The sequence below is a fragment of the Salvelinus alpinus genome, chromosome 7 (assembly GCF_045679555.1).
Source record: "Salvelinus alpinus chromosome 7, SLU_Salpinus.1, whole genome shotgun sequence".
Classification (NCBI taxonomy): domain Eukaryota; kingdom Metazoa; phylum Chordata; class Actinopteri; order Salmoniformes; family Salmonidae; genus Salvelinus; species Salvelinus alpinus.
Genome location: NC_092092.1, coordinates 21003664 through 21015709, shown reverse-complemented (window position 1 = coordinate 21015709; position 12046 = coordinate 21003664). Strand labels below are relative to the sequence as shown.

The 12046-nt window shown below is 49.0% G+C and overlaps 1 protein-coding gene across 1 annotated transcript in view; it reads left to right on the top strand.

Moving 5' to 3' along the window:
- Positions 1 to 12046, top strand: part of LOC139580562 (protein kinase C epsilon type-like) — a 168899-nt gene that overhangs the window by 106093 nt on the left and 50760 nt on the right. Inside the window, exon 11 of the mRNA XM_071409388.1 lies at positions 11767 to 11921. Within this exon, the coding sequence (XP_071265489.1) occupies positions 11767 to 11921 (155 nt within the window). The remainder of the gene's footprint in view (positions 1 to 11766; positions 11922 to 12046) is intronic.

The window sequence follows — 12046 nt, the reverse complement described above, 5'->3', positions numbered from 1 at the left end:
TGCGTGTCTGTCCTCATGTGGATGTGTATGGGTGACTATGTTACAGACTTTAATTACATCAGTTTGTGTCTCTCATGAGTCATGTATTACAATTAATGAAGGTGTGTGTGTGTGTGTGTGTGTGTGTGTGTGTGTGTGTGTGTGTGTGTGTGTGTGTGTGTGTGTGTGTGTGTGTGTGTGTGTGTGTGTGTGTGTGTGTGTGTGTGTGTATTCCTCTGGCCAGTGAGTGTGTCTCACTGAGCAGGGTCAGCCTGCTGTTCTGGGCTTAAGGATAAACATTCTTGAGCTGTGTCCAGGGCCACACACAATACGCTCTGTACCGAAATTATAATGATTTCCTGCTGCTATCAGCATCACAAAGCTGCCTAGTTTTTAACGGGAAAGAACTGTGTGGTAATCTCCTACTGTAATTACTTAAACTGTGGTGGAAAAAAATTGAACACCAATTCTCAAAGAAATGAAAGTTCAATCTGACTTTCTTTTTTTGCTGTACTATACTGATGGGTTATATTAATGTTCATGTCTTGAGAAACTGCTTGTCAGAACATGGAATGAAACGAAAACATTAATGACCAGACCAACCTCAGCATGTACCTTCCCTTTGTAAATGTTATGGAACATATCCTTTGAAAAGAGCTGAAGGAAATCATGATTGGGTTGTTCAATACACCCCCCCCCCCCCCCCCACACACACACACACACACTCACACAGATATTGTTTTGGGTCTTGGCGGTTATCTGGCCATCGGGGCTTTTCTCTGTGTCGGCGCTGGGAAGCCAGTATCTGTACCTTTTTTAATTAGAAGAAGGAAATGTTTATTCACATTTGATTGGGTGGGACTTGCTCTGACTCGGACACATTTAAACAAACTATTTCAGCATCCTGTTTAAATTAGCTTTCAGAATGAGAAAAAAACGCTGAGGTGGACTGCTAGAAATGTAAGGCTTCAGCCGAGAAAAATTGTTCCAATAACTGTTCAGAGAGTTTTATAGCTTTGATAAAATACTGAAAGCACCACGAGTCAACTAAATTGCTAAATTGCTCAATGTCCTGGGAAAAAAACAGAACACTCATTTACTGGACAGAACATAAGTTTGCAGCACAGCATTTACTAGAAGGAGAATAGGTCACAGAAATGTGTCTTCTGCTCTATCCAACACTCCGATGTACAAACACATACACACATTAGGTTGGAGACGATGTAGCAGAGGACAGCTATAGTGCAGCACCCATAAGCAGTTTACACTGTAACAATGCTTTACCACATTTAGCCTTCTCCTCATCTCCTACTGAATGTAGCATTAACAACCAAGTGAGGGCAGTCTACCATTCCCCTAGCAGTGTGAGAGGGTAGTCTACCATTCCCCTAGCAGTGTGAGAGGGTAGCCTACCATTCCCCTAGCAGTGTGAGAGGGTAGCCTACCATTCCCCTAGCAGTGTGAGAGGGTAGTCTACCATTCCCCTAACAGTGTGAGAGGGTAGTCTACCATTCCCCTAACAGTGTGAGAGGGTAGTCTACCATTCCCCTAGCAGTGTGAGAGGGTAGTCTACCATTCCCCTAACAGTGTGAGAGGGTAGTCTACCATTGCAGTGTGAGAGGGTAGTCTACCATTCCCCTAGCAGTGTGAGAGGGTAGTCTACCATTCCCCTAGCAGTGTGAGAAGGTAGTCTACCATTCCTCTATCAGTGTGAGAGGGTAGTCTACCATTCCCCTAACAGTGTGAGAGGGTAGTCTACCATTCCCCTAGCAGTGTGAGAGGGTAGTCTACCATTCCCCTAACAGTGTGAGAGGGTAGTCTACCATTCCTCTAACAGTGTGAGAAGGTAGTCTACCATTCCCCTAACAGTGTGAGAGGGTAGTCTACCATTCCCCTAGCAGTGTGAGAGGATAGTCTACCATTCCTCTAACAGTGTGAGAGGGTAGTCTACCATTCCCCTAACAGTGTGAGAGGGTAGTCTACCATTCCCCTAGCAGTGTGAGAGGGTAGTCTACCATTCCTCTAACAGTGTGAGAAGGTAGTCTACCATTCCCCTAACAGTGTGAGAGGGTAGTCTACCATTCCCCTAGCAGTGTGAGAGGGTAGTCTACCATTCCCCTAGCAGTGTGAGAGGGTAGTCTACCATTCCCCTAGCAGTGTGAGAGGGTAGTCTACCATTCCTCTAACAGTGTGAGAAGGTAGTCTACCATTCCCCTAACAGTGTGAGAGGGTAGTCTACCATTCCCCTAGCAGTGTGAGAGGGTAGCCTACCATTCCCCTAGCAGTGTGAGAGGGTAGTCTACCATTCCCCTAGCAGTGTGAGAGGGTAGTCTACCATTCCCCTAGCAGTGTGAGAGGGTAGTCTACCATTCCCCTAGCAGTGTGAGAGGGTAGTCTACCATTCCCCTAGCAGTGTGAGAGGGTAGTCTACCATTCCCCTAGCAGTGTGAGAGGGTAGTCTACCATTCCCCTAGCAGTGTGAGAGGGTAGTCTACCATTCCCCTAGCAGTGTGAGAGGGTAGTCTACCATTCCCCTAGCAGTGTGAGAGGGTAGTCTACCATTCCCCTAGCAGTGTGAGAGGGTAGTCTACCATTCCCCTAGCAGTGTGAGAGGGTAGTCTACCATTCCCCTAGTAGTGTGAGAGGGTAGTCTACCAATCCCCTAACAGTGTGAGAGGGTAGTCTACCATTCCCCTAACAGTGTGAGAGGGTAGTCTACCATTCCCCTAGCAGTGTGAGAGGGTAGTCTACCATTCCCCTAACAGTGTGAGAGGGTAGTCTACCATTGCAGTGTGAGAGGGTAGTCTACCATTCCCCTAGCAGTGTGAGAGGGTAGTCTACCATTCCCCTAGCAGTGTGAGAAGGTAGTCTACCATTCCTCTATCAGTGTGAGAGGGTAGTCTACCATTCCCCTAACAGTGTGAGAGGGTAGTCTACCATTCCCCTAGCAGTGTGAGAGGGTAGTCTACCATTCCCCTAACAGTGTGAGAGGGTAGTCTACCATTCCTCTAACAGTGTGAGAAGGTAGTCTACCATTCCCCTAACAGTGTGAGAGGGTAGTCTACCATTCCCCTAGCAGTGTGAGAGGATAGTCTACCATTCCTCTAACAGTGTGAGAGGGTAGTCTACCATTCCCCTAACAGTGTGAGAGGGTAGTCTACCATTCCCCTAGCAGTGTGAGAGGGTAGTCTACCATTCCTCTAACAGTGTGAGAAGGTAGTCTACCATTCCCCTAACAGTGTGAGAGGGTAGTCTACCATTCCCCTAGCAGTGTGAGAGGGTAGTCTACCATTCCCCTAGCAGTGTGAGAGGGTAGTCTACCATTCCCCTAGCAGTGTGAGAGGGTAGTCTACCATTCCTCTAACAGTGTGAGAAGGTAGTCTACCATTCCCCTAACAGTGTGAGAGGGTAGTCTACCATTCCCCTAGCAGTGTGAGAGGGTAGCCTACCATTCCCCTAGCAGTGTGAGAGGGTAGTCTACCATTCCCCTAGCAGTGTGAGAGGGTAGTCTACCATTCCCCTAGCAGTGTGAGAGGGTAGTCTACCATTCCCCTAGCAGTGTGAGAGGGTAGTCTACCATTCCCCTAGCAGTGTGAGAGGGTAGTCTACCATTCCCCTAGCAGTGTGAGAGGGTAGTCTACCATTCCCCTAGCAGTGTGAGAGGGTAGTCTACCATTCCCCTAGCAGTGTGAGAGGGTAGTCTACCATTCCCCTAGCAGTGTGAGAGGGTAGTCTACCATTCCCCTAGCAGTGTGAGAGGGTAGTCTACCATTCCCCTAGCAGTGTGAGAGGGTAGTCTACCATTCCCCTAGTAGTGTGAGAGGGTAGTCTACCAATCCCCTAGCAGTGTGAGAGGGTAGCCTACTATTCCCCTAGTAGTGTGAGAGGGTAGTCTACCATTCCCCTAACAGTGTGAGAGGCTAGTCTACCATTCCCCTAGCAGTGTGAGAGGGTAGTCTACCAATCCCCTAGCAGTGTGAGAGGGTAGCCTACTATTCCCATAGCAGTGTGAGAGGGTAGTCTACCATTCCCCTAACAGTGTGAGAGGCTAGTCTACCATTCCCCTAGCAGTGTGAGAGGGTAGTCTACCATTCCCCTAGCAGTGTGAGAGGGTAGCCTACCATTCCCCTAGCAGTGTGAGAGGGTAGCCTACCATTCCCCTAGCAGTGTGAGAGGGTAGTCTACCATTCCCCTAACAGTGTGAGAGGGTAGTCTACCATTCCCCTAGCAGTGTGAGAGGGTAGTCTACCATTCCCCTAACAGTGTGAGAGGGTAGTCTACCATTGCAGTGTGAGAGGGTAGTCTACCATTCCCCTAGCAGTGTGAGAGGGTAGTCTACCATTCCCCTAGCAGTGTGAGAAGGTAGTCTACCATTCCTCTAACAGTGTGAGAGGGTAGTCTACCATTCCCCTAACAGTGTGAGAGGGTAGTCTACCATTCCCCTAGCAGTGTGAGAGGGTAGTCTACCATTCCCCTAACAGTGTGAGAGGGTAGTCTACCATTCCTCTAACAGTGTGAGAAGGTAGTCTACCATTCCCCTAACAGTGTGAGAGGGTAGTCTACCATTCCAGTAGCAGTGTGAGAGGGTAGTCTACCATTGCAGTGTGAGAGGGTAGTCTACCTTTCCCCTAACAGTGTGAGAGGGTAGTCTACCATTCCCCTAGCAGTGTGAGAGGGTAGCCTACCATTCCCCTAGCAGTGTGAGAGGGTAGTCTACCATTGCAGTGTGAGAGGGTAGTCTACCATTCCCCTAGCAGTGTGAGAGGGTAGTCTACCATTGCAGTGTGAGAGGGTAGTCTACCATTCCCCTAGCAGTGTGAGAGGGTAGCCTACCATTCCCCTAGCAGTGTGAGAGGGTAGTCTACCATTGCAGTGTGAGAGGGTAGTCTACCATTCCCCTAGCAGTGTGAGAGGGTAGTCTACCATTGCAGTGTGAGAGGGTAGTCTACCATTCCCCTAGCAGTGTGAGAGGGTAGTCTACCATTCCCCTAGCAGTGTGAGAGGGTAGTCTACCATTCCCCTAGTAGTGTGAGAGGAAAGTCTACCATTCCCCTAGCAGTGTGAGAGGGTAGTCTACCATTCCCCTAGCAGTGTGAGAGGGTAGTCTACCATTCCCCTAGCAGTGTGAGAAGGTAGTCTACCATTCCCCTAGCAGTGTGAGAGGGTAGCCTACCATTCCCCTAGCAGTGTGAGAAGGTAGTCTACCATTCCTCTAGCAGTGTGAGAGGGTAGTCTACCATTCCCCTAGCAGTGTGAGAGGGTAGTCTACCATTCCCCTAGCAGTGTGAGAGGGTAGTCTACCATTCCCCTAACAGTGTGAGAGGGTAGTCTACCATTCCCCTAGCAGTGTGAGAGGGTAGTCTACCATTCCCCTAGCAGTGTGAGAGGGTAGTCTACCATTCCCCTAGCAGTGTGAGAGGGTAGTCTACCATTCCCCTAGCAGTGTGAGAGGGTAGTCTACCATTCCCCTAGCAGTGTGAGAGGGTAGTCTACCATTCCCCTAGCAGTGTGAGAGGGTAGTCTACCATTCCCCTAGCAGTGTGAGAGGGTAGTCTACCATTCCCCTAGCAGTGTGAGAGGGTAGTCTACCATTCCCCTAGTAGTGTGAGAGGGTAGTCTACCATTCCCCTAGCAGTGTGAGAGGGTAGTCTACCATTCCCCTAGCAGTGTGAGAGGGTAGTCTACCATTCCCCTAGCAGTGTGAGAGGGTAGTCTACCATTCCCCTAGCAGTGTGAGAAGGTAGTCTACCATTCCTCTAGCAGTGTGAGAGGGTAGTCTACCATTCCCCTAGCAGTGTGAGAGGGTAGCCTACCATTCCCCTAGCAGTGTGAGAGGGTAGTCTACCATTCCCCTAGCAGTGTGAGAGGGTAGTCTACCATTCCCCTAGTAGTGTGAGAGGGTAGTCTACCATTCCCCTAGCAGTGTGAGAGGGTAGTCTACCATTCCCCTAGCAGTGTGAGAGGGTAGTCTACCATTCCCCTAGCAGTGTGAGAAGGTAGTCTACCATTCCTCTAGCAGTGTGAGAGGGTAGTCTACCATTCCCCTAGCAGTGTGAGAGGGTAGCCTACCATTCCCCTAGCAGTGTGAGAGGGTAGTCTACCATTCCCCTAACAGTGTGAGAGGGTAGTCTACCATTCCCCTAGCAGTGTGAGAGGGTAGTCTACCATTCCCCTAGCAGTGTGAGAGGGTAGTCTACCATTCCCCTAGCAGTGTGAGAGGGTAGTCTACCATTCCCCTAGCAGTGTGAGAGGGTAGTCTACCATTCCCCTAGCAGTGTGAGAGGGTAGTCTACCATTCCCCTAGCAGTGTGAGAAGATAGTCTACCATTCCCCTAGCAGTGTGAAAGGGTAGTCTACCATTCCCCTAGCAGTGTGAGAGGGTAGTCTACCATTCCCCTAGCAGTGTGAGAGGGTAGTCTACCATTCCCCTAGCAGTGTGAGAGGGTAGTCTACCATTCCCCTAGCAGTGTGAGAGGGTAGTCTACCATTCCCCTAGCAGTGTGAGAGGGTAGTCTACCATTCCCCTAGCAGTGTGAGAGGGTCGTCTACCATTCCCCTAGCAGTGTGAGAGGGTCGTCTACCATTCCCCTAGCAGTGTGAGAGAGTAGTCTACCATTCCCCTAGCAGTGTGAGAAGGTAGTCTACCATTCCCCTAGCAGTGTGAGAGGGTAGTCTACCATTCCCCTAGCAGTGTGAGAGGGTAGTCTACCATTCCCCTAGCAGTGTGAGAGGGTAGTCTACCATTCCCCTAGCAGTGTGAGAGGGTAGTCTACCATTTCCCTAGCAGTGTGAGAGGGTAGTCTACCATTCCTCTAGCAGTGTGAGAGGGTAGTCTACCATTCCCCTAGCAGTGTGAGAGGGTAGTCTACCATTCCCCTAGCAGTGTGAGAGGGTAGTCTACCATTCCTCTAGCAGTGTGAGAGGGTAGTCTACCATTCCCCTAGCAGTGTGAGAGGGTAGTCTACCATTCCCCTAGTAGTGTGAGAGGGTAGTCTACCATTCCTCTAGCAGTGTGAGAGGGTAGTCTACCATTCCCCTAGCAGTGTGAGAGGGTAGTCTACCATTCCCCTAGTAGTGTGAGAGGGTAGTCTACCATTCCTCTAACAGTGTGAGAAGGTAGTCTACCATTCCCCTAGCAGTGTGAGAGGGTAGTCTACCATTCCCCTAGCAGTGTGAGAGGGTAGCCTACCATTCCCCTAGCAGTGTGAGAGGGTAGCCTACCATTCCCCTAGCAGTGTGAGAGGGTAGCCTACCATTCCCCTAGCAGTGTGAGAAGGTAGTCTACCATTCCTCTAGCAGTGTGAGAGGGTAGTCTACCATTCCCCTAGCAGTGTGAGAGGGTAGCCTACCATTCCCCTAGCAGTGTGAGAGGGTAGTCTACCATTCCCCTAACAGTGTGAGAGGGTAGTCTACCATTCCCCTAGCAGTGTGAGAGGGTAGTCTACCATTCCCCTAGCAGTGTGAGAGGGTAGTCTACCATTCCCCTAGCAGTGTGAGAGGGTAGTCTACCATTCCCCTAGCAGTGTGAGAGGGTAGTCTACCATTCCCCTAGCAGTGTGAGAGGGTAGTCTACTATTCCCCTAGCAGTGTGAGAGGGTCGTCTACCATTCCCCTAGCAGTGTGAGAGGGTCGTCTACCATTCCCCTAGCAGTGTGAGAGAGGTAGTCTACCATTCCCCTAGCAGTGTGAGAAGGTAGTCTACCATTCCCCTAGCAGTGTGAGAGGGTAGTCTACCATTCCCCTAGCAGTGTGAGAGGGTAGTCTACCATTCCCCTAGCAGTGTGAGAGGGTAGTCTACCATTTCCCTAGCAGTGTGAGAGGGTAGTCTACCATTCCTCTAGCAGTGTGAGAGGGTAGTCTACCATTCCCCTAGCAGTGTGAGAGGGTAGTCTACCATTCCCCTAGCAGTGTGAGAGGGTAGTCTACCATTCCTCTAGCAGTGTGAGAGGGTAGTCTACCATTCCCCTAGCAGTGTGAGAGGGTAGTCTACCATTCCCCTAGTAGTGTGAGAGGGTAGTCTACCATTCCTCTAGCAGTGTGAGAGGGTAGTCTACCATTCCCCTAGCAGTGTGAGAGGGTAGTCTACCATTCCCCTAGTAGTGTGAGAGGGTAGTCTACCATTCCTCTAACAGTGTGAGAAGGTAGTCTACCATTCCCCTAGCAGTGTGAGAGGGTAGTCTACCATTCCCCTAGCAGTGTGAGAGGGTAGCCTACCATTCCCCTAGCAGTGTGAGAGGGTAGCCTACCATTCCCCTAGCAGTGTGAGAGGGTAGCCTACCATTCCCCTAGCAGTGTGAGAGGGTAGCCTACCATTCCCCTAGCAGTGTGAGAGGGTAGCCTACCATTCCCCTAGCAGTGTGAGAGGGTAGCCTACCATTCCCCTAGCAGTGTGAGAGGGTAGTCTACCATTCCCCTAGCAGTGTGAGAGGGTAGCCTACCATTCCCCTAGCAGTGTGAGAGGGTAGCCTACCATTCCCCTAGCAGTGTGAGAGGGTAGCCTACCATTCCCCTAGCAGTGTGAGAGGGTAGCCTACCATTCCCCTAGCAGTGTGAGAGGGTAGCCTACCATTCCCCTAGCAGTGTGAGAGGGTAGTCTACCATTCCCCTAGCAGTGTGAGAGGGTAGTCTACCATTCCCCTAGTAGTGTGAGAGGGTAGTCTACCATTCCCCTAGCAGTGTGAGAGGGTAGTCTACCATTCCCCTAGCAGTGTGAGAGGGTAGTCTACCATTCCCCTAGCAGTGTGAGAGGGTAGTCTACCATTCCCCTAGCAGTGTGAGAGGGTAGTCTACCATTCCCCTAGCAGTGTGAGGCCTATTTTCTCCTGTGTTAGGTTGTACAGTTCAAGGCTGTAGTCAATGAAGCAGAGGCCAAGCATTACACTAATATTGTAACACTAAGCATTCTAGTCTCCTCATGTCACTTAAATCCCTAAACCACATTGATCTCCGTGATTCATCACAGATTTGCATTGCTTGCTCTTTAGGGTTTTGGGCGAGTGTCTCTCAAACACTGTGTGACAAATGCTGATGTATAAAAGGCTGACGTTTGAGATCCAGCTCATCATATCCCATACTAGAATCCATGAATCCTGGGGAATTGACTACATGTTATAGTACCTTTAATGACCTTCAGTAAATAACCAGACTGAGACTCCTCAATCTGCAAGTACTAGACCTGCTCCTACACAGAGTGCAGTAATACAGTACTGTAGGTGGGGTGTCAGTAATACAGTACTGTAGGTGGGGTGTCAGTAATACAGTACTGTAGATGGGGTGTCAGTAATACAGTACTGTAGATGGGGTGTCAGTAATACAGTACTGTAGATGGGGTGTCAGTAATACAGTACTGTAGGTGGGGTGTCAGTAACACAGTACTGTAGGTGGGGTGTCAGTAATACAGTACTGTAGGTGGGGTGTCAGTAATACAGTACTGTAGATGGGGTGTCAGTAATACAGTACTGTAGATGGGGTGTCAGTAATACAGTACTGTAGATGGGGTGTCAGTAATACAGTACTGTAGATGGGGTGTCAGTAATACAGTACTGTAGGTGGGGTGTCCATAATACAGTACTGTAGGTGGGGTGTCAGTAATACAGTACTGTAGGTGGGGTGTCCATACTACAGTACTGTAGGTGGGGTGTCAGTAACACAGTACTGTAGGTGGGGTGTCAGTAATACAGTACTGTAGGTGGGGTGTCAGTAATACAGTACTGTAGGTGGGGTGTCAGTAATACAGTACTGTAGGTGGGGTGTCAGTAATACAGTACTGTAGGTGGGGTGTCAGTAATACAGTACTGTAGGTGGGGTGTCAGTAATACAGTACTGTAGATGGGGTGTCAGTAATACAGTACTGTAGGTGGGGTGTCAGTAATACAGTACTGTAGGTGGGGTGTCCATAATACAGTACTGTAGGTGGGGTGTCAGTAATACAGTACTGTAGGTGGGGTGTCGGGAATACAGTACTGTAGGTGGGGTGTCGGGAATACAGTACTGTAGGTGGGGTGTCAGTAATACAGTACTGTAGGTGGGGTGTCAGTAATACAGTACTGTAGGTGGGGTGTCAGTAATACAGTACTGTAGGTGGGTTGTCGGTAATACAGTACTGTAGGTGGGGTGTCAGTAATACAGTACTGTAGGTGGGGTGTCAGTAATACAGTACTGTAGGTGGGGTGTCAGTAATACAGTACTGTAGATGGGGTGTCAGTAATACAGTACTGTAGGTGGGGTGTCAGTAATACAGTACCGTAGGTGGGGTGTCGCTAATACAGTACTGTAGGTGGGGTGTCAGTAATACAGTACTGTAGGTGGGGTGTCAGTAATACAGTACTGTAGGTGGGGTGTCGGTAATACAGTACTGTAGATGGGGTGTCAGTAATACAGTACTGTAGGTGGGGTGTCGCTAATACAGTACTGTAGGTGGGGTGTCCATAATACAGTACTGTAGGTGGGGTGTCAGTAATACAGTACTGTAGGTGGGGTGTCGGTAATACAGTACTCTAGATGGGGTGTCAGTAATACAGTACTGTAGATGGGGTGTCAGTAATACAGTACTGTAGATGGGGTGTCAGTAATACAGTACTGTAGGTGGGGTGTCGCTAATACTGTAGATTTAATATATATATTTATACACCCTCCCAACCCCTCTTTTACACTGCTGCTACTCTCTGTTTATCATATATGCATAGTCACTTTAACTATACATCCATGTACATATGTACATACTACCTCAATTGGCCCGACCAACCAGTGCTCCCGCACGTTGGCTAACCGGGCTATCTGCATTGTGTCCCGCCACCCACCACCCGCCAACCCCTCTTTTATGCTACTGCTACTCTCTGTTCATCATATATGCATAGTCACTTTAACCATATCTACATGTACATACTACCTCAATCAGCCTGACTAACCGGTGTCTGTATGTAGCCTCGCTACTTTTATAGCCTTGCTAATGTTTTCCACTGTCTTTTTACTGTTGTTTTTATTTCTTTACTTACCTATTGTTCACCTAATACCTTTTTTGTGCTATTGGATAGAGCCTGTAAGTAAGCATTTCACTGTCACTGCCTTAATACTACCAAGGACCATCTGTAAATTCCCAGTTGTGGAAGACGAGTATCTAATGAAGGTATTTTTCTCGATTGCTGGGTTAAGCACCATTGTAATAGGAATGATGGAAGATGTGTCATTGGTTCTTATAGCTTTGTGACCCCTGTGGCGTTAAACAATGGTTCGGACGGGGCCACTCCTTTCTTATATAGAGGGCTTTTTATATACCCACCACCCGCCCGCCTCAATCTGATTTCCTATATGGGGAGCTGGAATTCAGGAAGGGGACCGTTGTTCCCAGAGAGACAGCTCTCTGTGCCTGGAGAATAGGGGCTATGGGTGGGGTGGGGATGGCTGTGGGGCTTAGCCTTAGGGGCAGGTATTGATTGCTGACCATAAGGACCACAGTTATTTGTGAAGGTGGAAGTGTGGAGGGGTTAATGCAGGGTTAAGGCTGGTTTAATATGCTCTAATTGATCGGTAATACTGGTTCTACTCAGAGGGTCACACTGTCGAACTACAGGTCAATCTTTATTGAGCTGAATTGACTAGCTACATGATAATTGTAACAGTCTACTTCCACAATGCGATCTGATCATTAACTCTTTATTCTTTGAGACACACAGTACAACTAATCTCTGGTCTTTATAGTGGTTGTTTTAATCATGGGTGAAAAAGATGTAACACTTCTTCCTGTCTTTCTCTCTGTCTCTCCTCCTCCTCCTCTCCCTCCATCTCCAGGACCGTCTGTTCTTTGTGATGGAGTACGTGAACGGAGGAGACCTTATGTTCCAGATCCAGCGTTCCAGGAAGTTTGACGAGGCGCGCTCTCGCTTCTACGCCGCCGAGGTCACGTCTGCCCTCATGTTCCTTCACCAACATGGAGTAATCTACAGGTAACACACACACAAATACACACAGGCACGTACGCACGCGTGCTCACACACACATATACACACACACAAACACATATACACACACACACACACCCCTATACACACACACACACACACACACACAC